This window comes from Eumetopias jubatus, unplaced genomic scaffold (assembly GCF_037043125.1).
Source record: "Eumetopias jubatus isolate StellerSeaLion01/CBP00866 unplaced genomic scaffold, mEumJub1_p1.0 scaffold_5, whole genome shotgun sequence".
Classification (NCBI taxonomy): domain Eukaryota; kingdom Metazoa; phylum Chordata; class Mammalia; order Carnivora; family Otariidae; genus Eumetopias; species Eumetopias jubatus.
The window spans coordinates 148,331,199-148,350,989 of NW_028274811.1; the positions used below are offsets into that span (position 1 = coordinate 148,331,199).

At 44.7% G+C, this 19,791-nt stretch overlaps 1 protein-coding gene across 1 annotated transcript in view; it reads right to left on the minus strand.

Annotated features, from left to right (window-relative positions):
* Window positions 1-19,791, minus strand: part of ADCY2 (adenylate cyclase 2) — a 400,165-nt gene that overhangs the window by 176,742 nt on the left and 203,632 nt on the right. Inside the window, exon 4 of the mRNA XM_088023724.1 lies at window positions 13,251-13,400. Within this exon, the coding sequence (XP_087879850.1) occupies window positions 13,251-13,400 (150 nt within the window). The remainder of the gene's footprint in view (window positions 1-13,250; window positions 13,401-19,791) is intronic.

Consider the following 19,791-nt stretch of genomic DNA (forward strand, 5'->3'; position numbering starts at 1 on the left):
CTTTTAGGGTTTCTCTCCTCATCCTTAGTACTAAAATGTCAGCAGCACAGAGATGAGTCCATATGGATATTTGGAGTATTTCTTGAATAAACAAAGATTCAGGCTCATAACTCAAATGTCTTTATCAATTCCTCATATAAAGAAAGGTCTCTAAATCATGACTTAAGAGTAGATGGGGATAAAGATATTACTAGAAAGAAGGTAAAGTATGTGATTAGGAACCTGTTCATTGGTAACTATGTAACCCAAGAGAGCCATCTTCCTTCCCAAAGCTCTTACACAAACTGGACCCTCACTGGGACAGCCTTTGATGTTTTCTGTTGTCACCATTTCCTCTCTGTTGGCTGAAAAAGTACCCCCTAGCCGTTATGGCTTGGAGGCTCTTTCTTTTAAGGACTTTGAAGATGAAGATGCTGGCTTTGCTTTTATCATCACTCTCGGACATTTCTCAGTGAAGCCTGAACCACATCAAATGAGCCTCAGCTATCCTTCTGCTCTAATATAAAGTGTCAGCTACTTTCTGGGCACCCACTTTAGGCCATTTGGAACTGAGAATGCTGAACCTCCACCCAAGCATCTGTCTCCCAGAAGCCTGAGCAATTCCCTGGGAGAGGGATACTATGCGGGGAGCATCAGAGCTGGCTCCGGCTTTGCAGGGCACAAGTGACATTGCAAACATGCATGGTGGCGGTGATTTTCAAATTCCTCATTCCTTCTACTCAAGGGGTGCTCCCGGGAAGAAAGGCTGAACAGGGAGCAAATACAGAACTTTCTCTGAAGCATCAGAAAAGCAAGTTTTCCAAATCCTTCCTCGGCTGGAGCATTGGATTAGCTATTATTTTTCATGAGACTGAGAACCAGCCCATCATTCCCTAGTTCACCAGCAAAGAGAGTAAGAGATGAAATGATTGAAGCCATCATTCTCTAGAGAAAATACTCACAAAATACCATAATTTTGGTCTCTCCCTCTCTTTTTTTCTGCATAATATGTTTGATTTGGCCTTTCTAGGCTTCATGCTCACATTGCTTATTTCCCAATGAAATAAAATTATGATGTCACCAAAGGCAAAAGACAGTAGCTATAAATGCTGATTTACATGGGAAATGATGGAAACATTTTTCATGAAAGCATATAAAAAGCAAACTTATTTTAAGGCAAGTTTTAACTTTTTCCCCCCATTATTCATCGGCAACTTTGAGAGATCTGTCACTTCTCTCTCCTGTGGAATTTGTCACATTTCATGCTCATTTCTATCAGCTGATGAAGTACATTGCTCTTCAACAAAAGGATTTCCCCATGTTTTTCAATAGAGCATTCAAAATCCCACTTGTAACTTTTCAGAAAGCTCACTCATTTGGGAGTGTCACATCATCATGGCTCGAGTTTTGAGTGCTTCTTGATCTATCTATCTGCCCTTTTCAAAGCACAGAATCTGTGGTTGACATTCATCTTGGTGTACAGACCCACTCTGTGGAACACTCACTCCTAAATATGCCCCTGAAACATTTTCCCCCAAACTTGTTAATAAAATTCACCAGCAAAGGTCTGAAATAGTAATTATGTTAAGTACTGTACTCACTGATGTCAAAATCTAACACTGTTTCAAAGATCCATTATCCTGGGGCGCCTGGGTGGCTCAGTCAGTTAAGCGTCTGCCTTCGGTTCAGGTCATGATCTCAGCGTCCTGGGATCGAGCCCCATGTCTGGCTCCCTGCTCAGCAGGGAGTTTGCTTCCCCCTCTGTCCCTCTCCCCACTCATGCTCTCTCTCTCTCTCAAATAAATAAATAAATATTTTTTAAAAAAAGATCCGTTCTCTCATAAATTGTCACCACAATCCATCCATGAGCCAAGTGTTTCATCAAAGTCTAGTTTAAATGCATGTTCTTCAGGAGATCTGGATCAAGTTAACAGGCTGGGGTGATTTCAAGCTTGTATTTTATCTTTGACATAGTAATTGGGTTGTTCATAACACACACAAAAATTCTGTCTGTACATTCCTTCCTGGAAGGCTATATTGATCACTTCCATGACAATGAAGCTAAGGTAACCCAAGTTCATAAAAATATATCAGCCAAAAACACACAAGAAACTTTTGGGGACAGGAATATGGGCCTGGGAGAGCAGCGAATGGTGCATTTTTGCTGTTTATCTTCATTAATTTTTTTTTAAGATTTAACATGAATGCTGACATGATATAAATGAGCCTAATAATGAGAAGATGCATCTGACAGTGTCAGGGTTCATTCAAAGCAGTCACGGGGCACACAGTGCTCAAAGATTATACCTAACCCACAAAGAATTCAGAAGAGATAGAGAGGGAGAATCATGAAGGGTGAATCAAGACAGCGTAAGAATAGTCCAGAGTTAATCAAAAGGCATCCAAAGTGTCAGAGGACATGTCTTTGGGACCATTAATAATAACACAGTTAAACTAATTATTTCTAAGTACATATATAATTAATAATTGCACTACGAAAGCCGAATGGAGAGAGAGTGGGAACACTATATTGATGTGTTTTTTTTTTTTTTTTCAGCTGTGTTTAAGTGTGCATATCCTTGCCTACTCCATGCAGGGGACTGTACTAGGTTCCAAGAATATAAAGAAAAATAATAAAATAATAGACAGCCCTTGCCACAAAAGAATTCACAGTCTAGTTTCATGATGGCAGGAATGGGCTCCAAGTAGGCCTCTGAGAGGGATGATGATGATAGTGTCCCTGGGAAATGAGCCCCAGAGTCACTTAGTCTGACAATAAACTTGCAGGCAGCCGCCCGGATGGCTGCCACATCCTGACCCCCAGGGACCCAGGCACAGGCAGGGTCACTGGGAGGAGCTCAGGGCTCAGGCACCTGCAAGGTGCCCTCACATATGCACCCTGCCTCATGCTAAGTGTGTGCTTGGTGGTCGGTCCTCCAATCATTGGATCCTGTCCTGGAGCGAGAAGGTCCACATCAGTGACTAAGCCTTGTCCAAGGGACGGTCATGTCCTTCAGGGCTGAGATGCCTGGCGTGGCCAGCCAAGGTCATCAGATTGGTCTGAGCTCATTCCACAGTCCACGAATAAATACGCATGTTTTGATTCTATAAGGCTTGTTTAGAAAACCAAAGTCTTAGTATCTTAGAGCTCTTAGAGCATCGGGCGCACACATACAGTCAGAAAGGTGCCTAAAACAGGATGGGGAAAGAAGGAAAGAAGAAAGAAAACATCAAGAAAATTCCATTTTGTGGCCAAAACGTTATTCCCTGGACTCTCTGTTTTCCGGACAGTCGCCATGTGCGGGGATCAGGGAGCAGCAGGAAGAACCTCTCAGCGCACCTGCTGTGGCCTTCAGAGTTTTGACCTAAGAAGGTGGTCAGAGCTGAATTCCGTTGCTCCCTGTTTCTGCTTCTCAATTTTTGCCTAGTCCAGTCCACGGGTGGCTGACTGATGTTTATCTTCAGGTGAAATGCCGAGCCTTGCTTTTTCCATTCTTACAGTGGATTACACTTGTAGGAAAACTACCCAACGCTGAAACGTTCAAGCCCTGGGCAGCGAGCCTCCCAGCAATAAGGTGATAATGGCACATTCATTGATAAGCGATTGTTCTTTTTTTTTTTTTCCCCTAAGAGGATAAATTCTTTTTCTTCTAACATTTAATCTTATGGTTTTGCTTGAAAGTGTTTCTAAAACATAGTTAACCCACATTGAGGCTTGAGTTTTTGTCTTAACCCATTCTCTTTATTTTACCTACAGTTCTCTCAGCCTTTTTGTTCCGTTTCACAGTTTCCATATTGTTATTATTTGCCTATTTGCCTATTAAATAACTCTTTTTCATTATTTCCATTAGAGTTAAAACCGTTCTTGTAGCAATTACCAGATAGGAGTTCACATACACAATGGACTAGTGCTGTGATTAGTACTGTCAACCAGGAACACAGTTACCTTTCTGGAAAAATCAATCAATCCTTCTGCTCTTCCCTTCCTGGGAATCAATGAGTCAGAATAAAAGCAAGACACATGGGGAAAACTCGGTAATATGATACAGCAGAAACAACAGTCAGTGTATAATGTATTGGCAGAGATGCCATAGTCAGATAGGTAATACAACCCATCTTGGGTGAGGAAAACCTTGACCAAATAAACTGCTCAGCATTTTCTGGCTCCTTTTTATAGCTGCATATGTCAAAAGAGCTGTCATAGTCACTGAATGCCCTTCCTCACCTACTGTTTTCTCCTTACCTGAGCTCTGTCATTTCAACCCCTCTGCCCAGGCCACTGGTGACCGCCATGTTGCCAAGACTGGTGGTCCACCTCTTTGACACTCCTTCCACGGTGACTCTTTCAGCACTTGACTAAGTTGACCACTGTCCCCCTAAACTTTCTCTCTTGGCTTCTCTAGTTTTTCTCCTATGCAAGTGATCTTTCTCAGTGACTTTGGCTGACTCCATTCCTTCTGTCCTTTCTCTAACATTGATGCATTTTGGGGCTTGGCCCTGAGCCATTTTCCTATTTTCTAATCACATTCTCTCCCTAGAGGAGGATCTCATTTAGTCCTTTAAATCCCAATTATATGTTGATGACTTCTAAATTTGCATTTTTTGATCCAGATCTTATTTACAACTACAGCTTGGCATCTCTCTTTGGACATATCATAGGTATTTCAAAATTAACTGTTTAAAACTCAACTCTTGATTTCTACTCCACCCCTACCTCCAATGAATATTGTTCCCAAAGACTTTGACATCTTATAAGTGACACACCATCCATTACCCAGTTGCTCAAGTTCAAAGCTTATGAATCTTTCTTGATTATTTTATTTTTCTCTCATCCAACATCTAACTCAACAGCAATCCCTACACATTTAATTTCAAAATATGCCCTGCATCTGTCGAAGCTACTCTTATCTCTCTCTAGTCTGGACTACTGTCAAAGCTTTTCCCTCTGCTGATGTTCCTTCCTCCTCCACTCCATTCTCCACCAGCAATCAGAGAGATCCTTTAAGAATGTTACCAGTTCATCTCCCTACCTCACTTAAACCCTTCAGGGCCTTCCCATTCGGCATATGATAAAATCCAAAGTCCTCAACACACCTTGCAAGGCCCAGTGTGTACTCAGGCTCCTGTCTCCCTCTCCAACTCCCTTCTTTTACCTAACTCTCCCACTGACCTTTATGTTCCCCAAATGGGACAATCTGTTTCCTAACTCAAGCCCTCTGCAGGGCTGCCCCCTCTGTTAGAGCACTTCCATCGCGTTATCAAAGGGCTAAGCCTCCCGTAATACCCGTATCAGCTCAAATGTCACCTCCCCAGAGAAACCTCCCCGATGGCCTCACTAATGCGCCACTCACTCTACCTTCCCCATTATGCTATGTCACATGAACTCGTTGTATCTTCTGATCGAACTTATGCACTCAGCAAGTTATAGTTTGTCTCCTGTCACTGGAATTTAAGCCCAAAGAGAACAGGGACCTTAAGCCTTAGCTATCATTCTATTCCCTGGGGTTAATCCCTTGGCACATAACATATAATCAAAGATAAAACTGTGAAGTAGGAGTTTTGACAGATAGGAGAAGTAGTGCCTCCCAGTCTCCATAATTCTGTATTTAATGGAAGTATAAATGTAAAAGCCACATTTTAACTTAATAGTTTATGCACAGCTTTATGTGCACATCATTATCTCAAATGCTCCTCCTGTTTCACTCCTGTACATATCTTCACCTTTATGAAAAATATAGATCTCTGGAAGGAATTTTCACATCCAGCAGCTTACATATATTAAATGGTCCCTAATATATAAACAGGTTAAAGGATTCTTTCAGAAAAGCCCTAGAACAAAATTTCCTAAACCTCTGAGGACATTCAGACAACCTAAAAAAAATAATAATCCAAAGAATAACGCTTTTGAAAACACATATACAATTAACAAAATTCTAAAATTTGTAAGTCCTAATTTTTAATTTAGTACAAACATCAGTGGGTGCCTCAATTCAGTAAGCACAATGCTAAAGCCATGTGAAGTGTTTTCATCCATGACTGTGCTCATGGTAGTAAATTATTAAACAGGTTCAATAACTTTAACATTTCAAATCAGTCCCATGTTGATAAGTATAAAGTGTCTCTTTTTCCCTATTAACAGTTAAGTGGCCCATCTGTGGTTTCATCTGCAAGAAGAAAAATATCATAGAAGACTTGACACTTTGCCTTTGATTTTGGAGTAAACATACATTTTCTCCGATATGCGATAAATACCAGAAGAATGGATAACGCAAGCAGAAGGACTGATTTTGGAATTCCTTTCTATTGGGCTTACTTTTCTCATATCAAATGATGTAGAGCTTTCTTGAGTCTTTCCACTAGATTATCCTTTGCCTATTATATAATCTTGCCAGCATCAAAATATTGCATCACAGGGTATAAAAAGTAGGCGGTCTCCATGAAACACTAAAAATTCCCAGAGGCCAAAAATATCAAAACCAGATGCTCTCCTTAGGGTGCAACTTCTGTTTTCTGTGCTTCTTTTATATTATCAGCATAGATTAGCTTGGGATAACCTGGAGCAACAGAACTGTTTCCCAGGTGTTCCTCCAACAAGACAGGTGAGTTGCTTACCATAAATATTAGACGGGAATTTTGCTCAAGTTTCTCACATAGAAGAAACTTCTGCAGAGTTTTATTTCACCACTTAGCTTTTCTACTGTCATTATATAAATAGACATTTGCATATATTTAATTCATTAAAAGAATCTCTGCTTGATTAATTGTTGTACCCTATTTTATTTTTTTCCCTTCAGAGCAGAATGTCTAACTTGTTAAAGAATGAACAAATAGTCGTTAATGCTATTTTTGTGAGCTCCTATTACCAATTTCCTGCGTTGCTGCATCTGACAGTGACTCCCATGAATCTCTCCTTTTCCCCTTGGTCTTGGAGCTATAATTGTTGCTTTCTCTCTAGAGGAGCCAAAATACACATTCACAATATGGCCCTCATTGCAATCTTACAAAATATGTACTGATTTCAAGCACTTTAACTAAAGGACCTATCTGAAAATACTTCAGGCTCATTATAAATATATTTTTTCTGGAATTGATTTTAATTTCTCATTTGAAGGAACCTGGTAAAAGGATCATGGTGAAATGCAGCATCCTGAAATACCTTGCCCTGAAATTTCTCAATAATATCTGAGCATCCTGAGAATTTAAGTCATCAATATGAGACACAATGGTGCAAACCATGGAAGTAATTCTTGAACTTCAATCTGATGGACTCAAATGGCAAACACTTTTGAGGACAGCTCTTTCATGAAACCATCACTCTTCATTTTTTCAACTTTCAAGCAGAAGGTAAGCGTGATTCAATCTTTCACTAATGATTACTGAGAATAAGGTGGTGATAAACCTCTATGTGAGCTGTGACTTCTCCATCAACAGAGACAATGATATCATCTATCACTTAATACAATGGAGGAAAGTGGTGACTGAGAACAATGTAAGGTATGACTTCATCAAGGAAGGGATACCAAAGAAAAACTACACAAGTGACTATTTAATAAAATAGAAAAAAAGCGGGCACACAAAAAAACATATTTTGCTGGCTGGGACAAAAGTGTAGGTAATAATCTTTGATGATGCAAGAGCCTGAGCAGAGCCTGCAGATCTGAACCAAACTGCGCACAGGGTGTGATGTTGTGAGAGTCTCACGTTCTGCTACCTCTACTGGATGCACCCCCCGCTACCCAAAGGTCTTGGGTAACATTTATAATAACATTTACTGCTTGAGTTATTCAGGAATGGCACTGAGAAAGTCTCACTGGCTGGGACTCTTGTTGGGCACTTTATGCCCAATTTGGTTTCCTCAAGAAGCACATGCTGTTGAGATGTCTCTGCGTGGACTCTGACTCTCAGCTCCTATTGAGGTGACGGAAGCTGGGGGAAACAATGAGTCCTGTAACGTGAGCATCCAGGACTGCCTCACCTCGTGCCTTCTGTGAGCGACAAGTAAACTTCTGAAGGAAGTAGGAAGATGACGCTGATAGAAAGAGTATCTGGGGCGATTATCCAACTATGCCAGCAGACAAAGCAAAACATTTCTCTGTTCCATTTGTTCGCCTCAAGGAAGAATGAAGTCTGCTGAGGAGGTAACTCTGGGGATGGCACGGCCGCATTCAACCCTCCCTCCTGCCACCTCAAGCTCCATGGCTTGGTCCGGGTGGCAGCTGGTATCTCTTGCTTAATGCGACTGCATCCAAGTTATCAGAGTTCCATGGCAAGACCGGCGACTGAGCACTTTCTTAACAGGACACCATTTTGGGTTTGACCAACGTCACACTAAAAGAGAACACAACCTTACGTCAACTCAGGCGGTCTGCCTCCAGAGTGCACCCTCTTCTCGGCCCCTCCAACATTGTGTGGAAATAAAGCCAGAGACAGATTCCACACTGCGGCCCCTCACGTGAGTGACCTTCCATAGAACTTCCTGACACCCTCATGGATGACACATTGCTTAACTGTGGCAGTGCATTACCTAATGATCAAATCAGATACCCATTTGGTACCGCCTTATGCTTTCTTCTTTAACCAGTGATGATAAACAACATAGTTAATTTTAAAAAAAGTCCTTCATACCTGGGAAAATCTCCAGCTAGCCTATGCTCAGAGATCATTCCAACAAATCTGCCACAGAACCAACACGAAAGGCAAAAAAGCCACATTTACGTAAAGGCAGAAAAAGCCACACTTACTTACTAGCTGAGTGATCGTGTGTAGGTAATTTGGACAGTTCCTTTATCTGGTTGAAATAGGATAAAGGACTTAGGTCATCGAGTTGATCCAGAAATAAAGAAAGATAATGGCCTCGAAAAGAGGACCCCATCCCGTGATTATGTCGCCTTACATGCCAAACAAAGAACTTGGCAGATGTGATCAAATGAAGGACCCCGAGATGGGGAGATTACCTTGGATTATCCTCATGGAGGGAAACAGTAGGGCTAGAGGGAGAGAAGAAAGCACAACAGACAATCAGAGGGTGAGAGAGAGAGAGAGAGAGAGAGAGAGAGAGAGAGAGAGGGGAGGGGAGGGGAGGGGAGGGGAGAGGAGAGGAGAGGAGAGGAGAGGAGAGGGAGACTAGAAGAGTCTATGCTGCTGAATTTGAAAACAGAACGATGGACTAGGGGTCATGGAATTCAGGCAGGCTCCAGAAACTTGAAAAGGCAAGGAAACAGATTCTCCCTCAAGCCTCTCAAAGGTTAGCTCATGAGCCTGATTTTGGACTTCTAACTTCCAATGATGAGAATAAATGATTGTTCTATTTTAAGCCACTACATGTGTGGTAATTTGTTAGAGCAGCCACAGGAAATGGATACAATATACGTAAAGTACTAAAGAGACTACCTGGTACATTACAAAGAGTCAAAAAAACAAAACAAATAATTCCTTCTTTTCTCCTTTCCCTCATGAAAACGGACCAAATCTAGCAGCCCAAATCTAAAACCACTTCAACAACACTTTTCCTGGCATCTTCAAGGACTTATGTAACACAATCTGCAATGCCCTAATATGACCTGCTATCATACTAGGATAAACATGGATGCGTTCATGATCTACCCAGCCATGAACACAAAAGGACCCGTTACTTATTACACTGAAGTCTGCACAGAGGAAAAACAACTAGTCCCCAAGGAGAGCCAGGAAGCCTACTGGCTCCCTACCCCATCCCCTCCCCGCCGGGGTACAGATCCCGGTTTACCGGGGGCTGTCTGTGCCTGGCTTGACCGGTGCTTTCCACTGGAATGCATAGTCTGTCTTATCCAATCTATAGCATGGTTCCAGATGAAGGGAGGCCACGTAAAAACTCTCTGAATCACATTAGTTTAAAATGAAGACAATATATACATGGAAGAGGGTTTATTTTCTTTCCATTAAAAAAGCAAATCCAGTTTTTATGACTACAGAAGCAAAATTTATTTCCACTGCCCATGCGGTTAGGAGAGAAAGTTCTTGTTTTGCTCTGAATCCAGCTCCCATCAATTCCAGAGAGTCTATTAGAGACTCTGGGGAAAAACACTTGCTGTTTTCTCAGCTTTGATAAAGAACTTTCTATCTCACAGACACAGTGCTCAAGAAACGGCTGTGCCGTTTCTTGCAGGATTGAGACTTAAGACAAAAGTCAAAACTCCCTGAGAAAATACCTTCTAGCCCCAACTGTGGCCTTGATGCTAATGCATTACATCTCCCACCCGGTAAAAGAAATCATAGCTTTTAGTGTTTCTCCGTGAGAGCACTTTCACGGCAAGAATATAACTCTGCGCAGGTCTCTGTAAACATTTTTCATTCTCTCCGTTCCCCAAATCTCACAGCACAAATACTCACTTTATTCAAACATGGTTTTTAGTCTCTAAAAATTCATCTCATTTGCATCTAGGGAAAATACCACAATATCTGAAGAAAAGAAAGCAAAGAGCGGAGCAAGGCTGAAAAGGTTTCAGAATTCCTAGACACCTCCCAACAGCTTCAGCTGCTACAGACCCCGGCAGGGTTGTCAGCGTGGGGCTTGCTGGGCTCACCTGAGTTGGCTTTCCTCTCCATGGAGTAAGGTCAACGTTGGGTGACGCTGTGAAACAGGTTCAGGAACGACTAAGATGGCGGCTGCTCAGCCAAGATGGCGGCTGCGCAGCCTCTCGGAGCATCAGCTCCCTCTGAGGCAACTGCCCATGTAGAATACTAAAATAGATGGCACTTATGGATGCTGAAGCAAATTCTTTTGCTCAGCACACACCCTGGTCCACTGCTGTTTACCATAGTGACTATGGATGAAGCAAAGATGGTCAGGAAGTGACATGTGGAACCCGTGTACCTCAGTTTGGTGTGTGGCTGTACCAGGACCCACTGTCTCAGGGGCCGACCCTCTGTGTGAAGAACACACAGATTGCCACTGGCTAATTTGTATATATTTCCTTATATCTCTCAGATCGTGTGTGCCTGATGTTATTAACTAAGAGAAGTTTTTGTTCCCACTTAATTACAAGCCAGTCTGAAGAAAGAACGAGCATTCATTCTAACTCTAGAAACACATTTTCCAAAGCCCTAACAAGAAAAGTACCACGTTCTGCGCACCAGACCCTGGGAGCAGATTCCCAACTTCAACAGCAAAACACATTTGTGGTATGAGATTATATTTTATTAAACATCTTTACTACAAGGTCTTCTTCTTCTTTCAAAGTGTCCCTCTTCTCTTTACTTATTTTTTAAAAGGTTCCTTTGTAAAACGCTAGTAAATGCCCTTATAATGCCTTATAACACTCTCACAATGGCCCCACCCACAAATTCTCTAGCACACAGGATGCCACCGCTCTAATTCCGGAGCTACTAAGGACACCGTGTGGCATCGGACAAGTTGGAAGCCACTGTGAAAGGCTGACACTGGGTTCTGGTTGCTCAAGGACTCTTGAGAGAAGTATGTAGTGCAGATGAGGTCAGTAGCCTGACTTACTGCTTTTGTCAGAGCTGGTACTATAAATATTAGGTTATATAATCTGTCTACTTGGAATGTCAGTTCCCTCAGCCTTGGTGCGATTTTGAAGTAGATTTTGGAGGTGATGGAACAGAAAGTTAAATATGTCTGTCAGGACCATCCTGATAAAGTCCCTGCTGTTTTTTGAAAAAGGAAGCCATCTATCCTAAGACATCGGGACTCTACAGAGAAAACAGTCATGAACCCTAAGGGCTGCTTGTTGAAACTGTGGAATTTTCTAGAACCCAGATTTAAAATACTACTGGACATAGGTAAATGAAAACATACTGGATAATGGTCCCAAGTTAACAACTGTCTATACTTCTTTAGGTTGAATCCAGAGTTTGATATGCATAGAAATCAAAGAACTAAACATTCGTCCCTAAATACCTTTGCTATACATGCTGTAACAGAAAATGCTTCCTTTTTAAAGATTTATTTATTTGAGAGAGAGAGAGAGAGTGTGTGTGTGTGCAGGGGAGGGAGGGGCAGAGGGAGAGAGAGAGTCTTAAGCAGACTCTGTGTTGAGCACAGAGCCCGATGCGGGGCTCGACCTCACGACACTGAGATCATGACCTGAGCTGAAACCAAGAGTCGGACACTCGACCGACTAAGCCCCCCAGGTGTCCCCACAAGATGCTTTCTAAAAATTAACTATGAGATTTGGTAATAATACCAGTGAGAATGCGAAGTTCACAGCCACACTCCTAGTGCCTGGAATCACTCCTGACAGGCGCTCGCTCAGTCAGTCTTTGTTGAGTGAATGAACTGAAATCCCTGTTTTCAAAAAGGAATTCGATCATTCTTCTTCAGTCTGTACACGAATAAAAGTCTAGCATCAAAGTTTAAAGGATGCTTTGTCGCTGCCACCACCCTGATACGCTTTGGTGAAATTCTGTAGAACGGACGAACTCAGCACAACTGAACAGATAATAATGAAGCATCTTCTATGTGCCAAATGCTGACTGGTACAGCCTAGGCCCCGTGATGAGTGCTCTCAGAGAGGTGGGGTGGGGTATTCACAGAGGGGCCTGCTGCCCGTCACCTTTCTAGGCGGGAGCTGGGTTCCTGGTGACAATACACAAAGCCAGGAATAACAAAGCCAGTCGCGAGCTGTCCCGCCATCGCCTGCCGTCTAGCACGTGAGACGGGGCCCCGTGTGTATTTATGGTTCCCCCTCCAAAGCATATCTGTTTCCTCTGCTCTCCACCATCCTTGACGACACCAGGGCTTGGCTTGCCACATGTCCTCCTTCTCTTCCTCTCACTTTTCCAATGCTTTGCCATAACCCACGTGTGTTTCCATGCACATCGGTCACCACAGGACAGCCCCCGTCACGACAACGAGCTCCCTGCTGGACCCTCCACCCCAGCTCCTATCACCTCCCTCAGGGACGATTCTGGTTACTTCCTGCCATGTGGACAATAGGCGTCGTGGGAAGCACTGTGCGGCACAGAGGGAGGAGGCTCAGATGTTAGCTAGGGCAAACGCTGTAACAGAGCACTGTGCTGTCACCAAAAGCGGGTGTCAACAAAGCGTTATTATTATTATTATTATTATTAATTATTACTATTACTGGAACGTCCCCAGCCACGTGTTGATGGCAGGTGGCGTGGTACTAGCATGTGGGGGGTCCCGGGGTCACTGGGTCTAGGTCTGCTGATGCCATCCCTGAGCATGGGCAAGCAGAGGCTCCAGATTCTTCCTGAGGCCCATGATGAATGAACGGCATGCTCGGTATTAACAGAAAAATGCATTTTACCTGCTGACGCTTTTCAAATTCCAGTTTGATCCGAGACTTGATACAGTTGCACGTGTCCTGATAGGTCTGCTGCAGGGCAAGCTCCATGAGATGCTTGTGGTAGGCTCCCGCCAGGTTCCCACAGATGAAAATGATCACATTAGCCAGGATCTAAGAAGACAGAAAGAGCCACTCAGGAGGGTGAGTGTTGCTAACTCGGGAACACAACAAGCACAGAATGCACATTAGCACCAGCAAGAGATGACTCTGCGGGAAGTCAATTTCATTTGTTTCCAAACTCACATTTTTATTTGCTTAAAAGAAACAGCTATTGCCTTCAGGGATTCGAGCCCCTTCTTGGATCCATGCCCTTTGATGGATGACTCTGCAGTCCCTCGCTTGTCTTGGGGCTGAGCCATGTGATTTGCTGTGGTTAATGCAATGGGCAGGGGGTAAATGAGTGCCAGATCCAGCCCAGACTCAGAAGGCCTGGCATGTTTTTGGGTGGCTCTCCTGTGCTTCATGAGAAAGAACATGCTCTGGCTAGCCCACTGGTCCCAAAAAGATGAAAGACCCACGGAACAGAGCCAACCAGACAGCCCACAGTTTACTCTTGTGTGTCACTGGGATTTTGTGGTTGTTACACAGCATTATTTCAGTAATAGGTGACTGATCCAGGCTGTTCTCACACCAAAACTGTACTCACTGAGTCTGGGTGAGTGATAGCCCCTATTAACATCTGTTTATATAGGAATATGGTAGACTCTCAAACCATATAAATCACTATTCTTTTGACGATAAAAAGTCAGGTCCACAAAAATTTGGGGGGAAGCAGAAAAATTCAAAGAAAAACTAAAAAGAACCTATAATAGTCCTGCCCTGGAAGAACGCCTTGCTCTCCCCATGGCCTCGTCCCCACTCCATGTCCCTCTGCATCCTCCAAACTATTGCCAAACTTTGTTTGGCCAAGACCTCCATCTTGTTCCAATAGAACCGAATTCATTCTGAATGCAGGGTTTTACTTTTTTTTTTTTTTTTTAATTTTATATTAGATCAGATTTTTTTCAGGTCATAAACATTCTATGCCAACAGAATTCTGAATGCTTGGGTAACATTCGCTTCTATGACTGCGCAATAATTCAGTTTTATTCATACTATTCGACACTTACTTTATTAATATTCCTTGCACTGGCATACTGCAACAGTGATCACCGTGACATTAACGCTTTGGCTTCATGCTCCATCTTCTCCTTAGGTCGATTAGCGAAACACACTGAGTCAAAAGCCATGACTATTTTTAAGTTCTCGTTACATATTGGGAAATGGCTCCAAGGAAACACTCCATTTATACTCTCACCCACAGCCGGGGGCATTGTCTTTTCAGTGTGTCCTCTTGCCCAGCACACTATTCACACAGAGCAAGCGGCAGTGATGTATAGAACGGATGTGTATGGATTTCACTCTTATGTGTTCAGGGAAAGACTTGCAGTATAGAGGGTGGGTGGCTGCACCTGGATAAAGCGCCCCATCACCCCCTCCTCCACATGACCTCATGTCTCACCAAATAGGGCGCTAATGGCTTTTACAACGAAGGCAGGACATCAGCTTCCAGAAGCCCTGCATTCTTCCCTGAGAACCTCCCACTAACATCAGCTTGTTGCTGCTCCTGACTACCTGATTGGAGAGGCTGGGAGAAGGATCTGGACCCCACGAGCCAAGCTTTTGCTCCTCTCAGTGGGGCCCTCCCTCATCCCCTCTGTTCTCAGCCAGCTGAGCCTATGGACCCTCACACCCCAGTGCTGGGAGCAGGAGGAGGTGGGGTGATCCAGGGGAACGGTGTCACGTCCATGTGGCTCAGAGCCAAGCCACATCTCCCAACAGCTGTAACGGTAGCAAAGGGCATATCCTCGTCCCCATCCACCTGCTGGCTTTGCCTCACTCTCAGTAGGTTCTGAATACAGGTGGAAAACAGGGCTCCTCGAGCCCTGGGAAACCCATTTTGGGGACGGAGGGCAAAGCAGGACAGTGGTAGACATGGGAAGGGTGATATGATGAGCTTCCCTCTGTGAATAAACAGACATTCCACAGAAGTGGGGGAAGGGCTGCTCATACCAGAAGGGCCTTCCAGTTGTCCATCAAGCCCACAGATCCTGGAGGCGGAGAGCTCCTACAGCTCGCCCTTGCTCTCACAGCAGCCCCCGAAAATGTCCTTTTAGGCAACCCCATCCTCCTCCCGTAGAACTGATGATTCAAGTATTAACCCTGGACACTGCTGTCTGTCTGATGCACACACAGGGGATGTGCATATGTGATATGTTTGTCATGTGCGCACGCAGTATCCGTGTACGAAGTGTGTGTCATGTGTGATCTGTTCGCGTGATACATGCATGTGACACACACGTACCTCTGATACGTCTCTGGGTGCCGTGTGGGATGGACTGTGTCTATGGTATGTGGTTTGTGTGATGTCTGTGGACACGCTACGCATGTCACTCTACATGTCACGTGTGGCTCTGCGTGACATGTGCGTGTGCCGTGCACGTCTCTGGTGTGACAAATGACGTGCATGTATGGCACGCCCGTGATCTGAGTGGGAGGCATGTGTGCTGGTGCTGTGTAAGTGTGAGCACCAGCCCAGAGGGTGGGAGCAGCAAACATTTCTAACTGCAGAGGGCTCCCGTTCTGCCCCTAGCCATGCTTGCACCCATCACCTCTGTGAAGGTCAGTTACGTGAGCACAGGGGTTCGCTTGTGAAATCCTGGCTCCCACCGGAGAAGGAGGCCTCCTCTAGCTGAGGGGATCAATTTCAGTGTCCTGCCCTCCGGCGCACTGTTAATTCGGCCCTGCCTTACTCTGCTTCTGCAAAATGACCGTCTACTTCGCTAGATTCTCCCAACTTCGTCACTGCTGGATTTGCTTTGAAGGCCGGTGCACCAAAGAATGCAGACAATGAGGAAAGCCAACACAAACCAGACTGCTCAGAATTCGAAAATGCTATCTCTTTCCTTATTAGGTACAGCTGAAACAATAACTTAAGTGATTATCTAGGGGAGATTTTTTTCTCCTTAAAAAAATGCCTTCAAAGCAGAAATGTCAACATTTTAGGAGGCGGGTTCCTCCAAAATGAGAACCAAACATAAGCAACAGAGCCCAATGACGCCATCAGCTGTCCCCGGGAGCCCCCTCAGCAGGGTGCGGGAACGGACCCCTTCTCTGCAAACCCAAAGCCACCCACTTGGACGGTGAGTCCTGCCTTCTGTTGAGGATCCCCGTTATCTCCTCTGAATCCCCCTGGGCCCCAGAGTGGGGCAGGTGTGCTGTGGCCCCATGGATGGGCTGCCCCACCCCGCAGTCCTGCTGTCGGGGCACCTGTGGTCTCTGCCAACCCCCCCCGCACCTGATGGCGGAGGTTGTGCGGCCCCCCCGGGGGGATGCAACCAGTCGACCCCAAGTTCTCAGCTCCCACTTGAGCCACCAATTCAGTGGCGTCCATTGCGCACAGGCAGCTGCGTGGGGCCCCTTTCGCAGCAGAACCACGGGCCCCGAGTGTCACAGCTCTTTATGACTGTAGTCACTTCTTCCCACTCACAGGGATGGCGAGGTCAACAGGCCGCCTCGCCCATCCGGGAACAACCAGGACACCTGCTGCACTCCAGCACTACCTCCCTGAGCAACTGTCACTGGGCCGCGCCACCTCCTCCTCCAGCTCAGGCCAGCATTCGAGTGGTCACGTCTGGACCACACTCGCAGGCTAAAGCCGGGGTCTCCTGCAGGCTCACTGGGCCCTTGCCCATTGCAGGTGTGCACCAGGCAAACGCTTCCTGTCTACTAGGAAGCGCCCCCCCCATACTATAAGGGGAGCCTGTTGGTCCGAGGACAGAGGGGGCTCCTGAAAGACCAGTGTGGCTTCCTCGGTCTCGGCCTGACACTGCGTGTTGGCAAATCTGCACTGTCCCAGAACCGAAGGAAAAGCCAGCTTGTGGGTCATTCCGGATGTTGCACTGCTTCAAATGACATGGAATTGCAACACTTCCTGGCTACGGACAGGTGGAGAGAATGTATTCACCAACTTTTATTTGGATATGCAAAGGGAAATGCTTAAGAAATAATAACTAATAAATAAAAAACTAAGAGTTTTAATGTCAAGTCAAATATGGTATATTTTTTTCTGATGGAAAAAATTAATTAAATTTTCTGATACCTGGTTTCATCCCGAAATACGGTACTCTTTAAGATCAATAGAACTGGCCCCAGCATTTTAATAACTACAGAAATTGGGGCGCCTGGGTGGCTCAGATGGTTAAGCGTCTGCCTTTGGCTCAGATCATGATCCCAGGGTCCTGGGATCGAGCCCCACATCGGGCTCCTGGCTCAGCGAGGAGCCTGCTTCTCCCTCTCCCTCTGCCTCTCTCCCTGCTCATGCTTTCTCTCTCTCTCTCTCTCTCTCTCTATCTCTGTGTCTCAAATGAATAAATCTTAAAAAAAAATAACTACGGAAATTTACAAATGTGATTGATGTCCTAAAGCACCTTTCTTGCAAAAGGGTGCATTCACATAATGATTTTGTATAAAACCCAGGGCACCAAGGAAGTGATTCAGTTAAAATGGTCTTTTCAAAAACAATATCACAGCATTTTATTTTCCAGAAAACTGTTAGGCAGAACACATGATGAAAAACCCCATTTTCAACAACGTTGGATTTGTTTTATAACATCAAACCATCGTGATGCCTTCTTTTATCTCGTTGTTCCATTTAGCTACTTTTGCATCTGTCAGAGAACAGGAGAGGGAACATGGCCTCCCACGAGATGTCTTGGAAGAAAACAATTTGTTGAGGGTGAAAACATCAGCGAACAGTTTACCCTGAAAGGTCAAACCGGGCCTTGAAGGATCCGGGATGAGTGCAAGCCGTGTGCCGACAAGACGGTCAGCCCGGCCGCTCCCCACCCCCCACCCGCGCCTTATGTAAGTGGGGTCATCCAGCAACGCTTCTCAGAGATTCTCAGAACTGATAAATCCAAACACACACACCTTGCATCTTTTCATCCTCGCGAAAGCCCAGAAGATAAAACCACCAGGAGGATGGACAAGTTTTATTACTTCATTTTATAGGCAAAGAAACAGTCTAAAAAGTTAAGAGATTGGAGGGCAGGTCCCCATGCAGGCGAGGCTCTCAGGATTATTCCTGTCCCATCCCACACTGCCCCAGTTCATATAGGTCAGGCAGGTTTGTCCAGCGTGATCCGACCCTCTGCTAGGGCGTGGGGAAGGAATTTCCAGGGAATTTCTTAAGAGACGTGTTATACTGTAAGAAGCTCATAGTTTTTTTTTTTTTTTTTCCCTTTATAAAGCGTCTGTATCCTATGCTATAAAGCACTTTGATCATTTAAGTTATTCTAAGTGGCTGTGTTTTGGAGGCCACCTGTCCATGGAGCTTTTAACTGGGGATGATGGCGTGTCTGTGTACGTTCAAAGGAAAGTAACACCGGGGGGGAGGGGGGGCGGTCTGCTGCTTCTAATGGATCATGTGACCAAGAGCAAAGGACCTGAGTGTTATCTCACTTGAAAGGAGAACATTCAAGTGTGTGAGTCCTTAAACATCTGAAAAATTACCATGTGGCTTAGGTGACCACTCAGAAACTTTGCAACTCTGAGATTTTATGCGTTTTAAAGAGTTCAATCTTCCTGCTCTTAATCTTAGGGTAGGGGCTGCAAACTACAATGCCCACACAGGACAGCAGATGTACACGTGTGCTTAGGGCAGGCTCCTAGGAACAAGAGGAACAGCATCACTTAAGGACATCATTTCACCATGAATTAACAGTGCAGGGTCGAAGGAGAAAAGACACTATTGCACTTGAAATCGGTCAGCAGTTTAAGAAAGAGCAGATCATCAATATGCAAAAACACCAATTATAAGTCAAAAGAAAATAAAAGGAATACAAGAACGTGATGAAAAGAGCTGCAAATGAATATTCAGCAAGCTTGCTGCATCTCATAAGCATCAAATTTGTCTTAAATAAAACAATGCTCTTGCTCGGGAGAGAAAATGATCGGGTAGAATTTCCCTTAACAGAGCTCTCAAACAGGCTGCAGAGACTCCAAACGCCAGCCCCTTAGCCTTCCTTGCGACTCCCAAAGAATTAAATTTGCTATATGCCCTGGCCAGAGGATTTCTGCTTTTTATCATTTAGCGCAGACCAGAAATATTGTGCTTTGGATAATACCATCCAGTGATCTTTAGGTCATGCGTTAGAATTCTCTAATTCAAAATCTTTCCAAATGAATAGGAGTAGAGTCAGAAAGTCTGGTGGGCTGAATGTGCGTGTCCCCCTCCAAATTCATAGGTGGAAGCCCTCACCCCCAATGTGATGGCATTTGGAGGTGGGGCCTATGGGAGAAATCTGGGTGTAGATGAGATCATGAGGATGGGGCTCCCCTGACGGGATTAGTGTCTTTACAAAGAGAGGAAGAGACCAGAGCCCTCTCTCTCCACCATGTGAAGACACAGGTAGAAGGGGCCATCCGTAAGCCAGGAGAACTCTCACCAGGAGGTGACTCC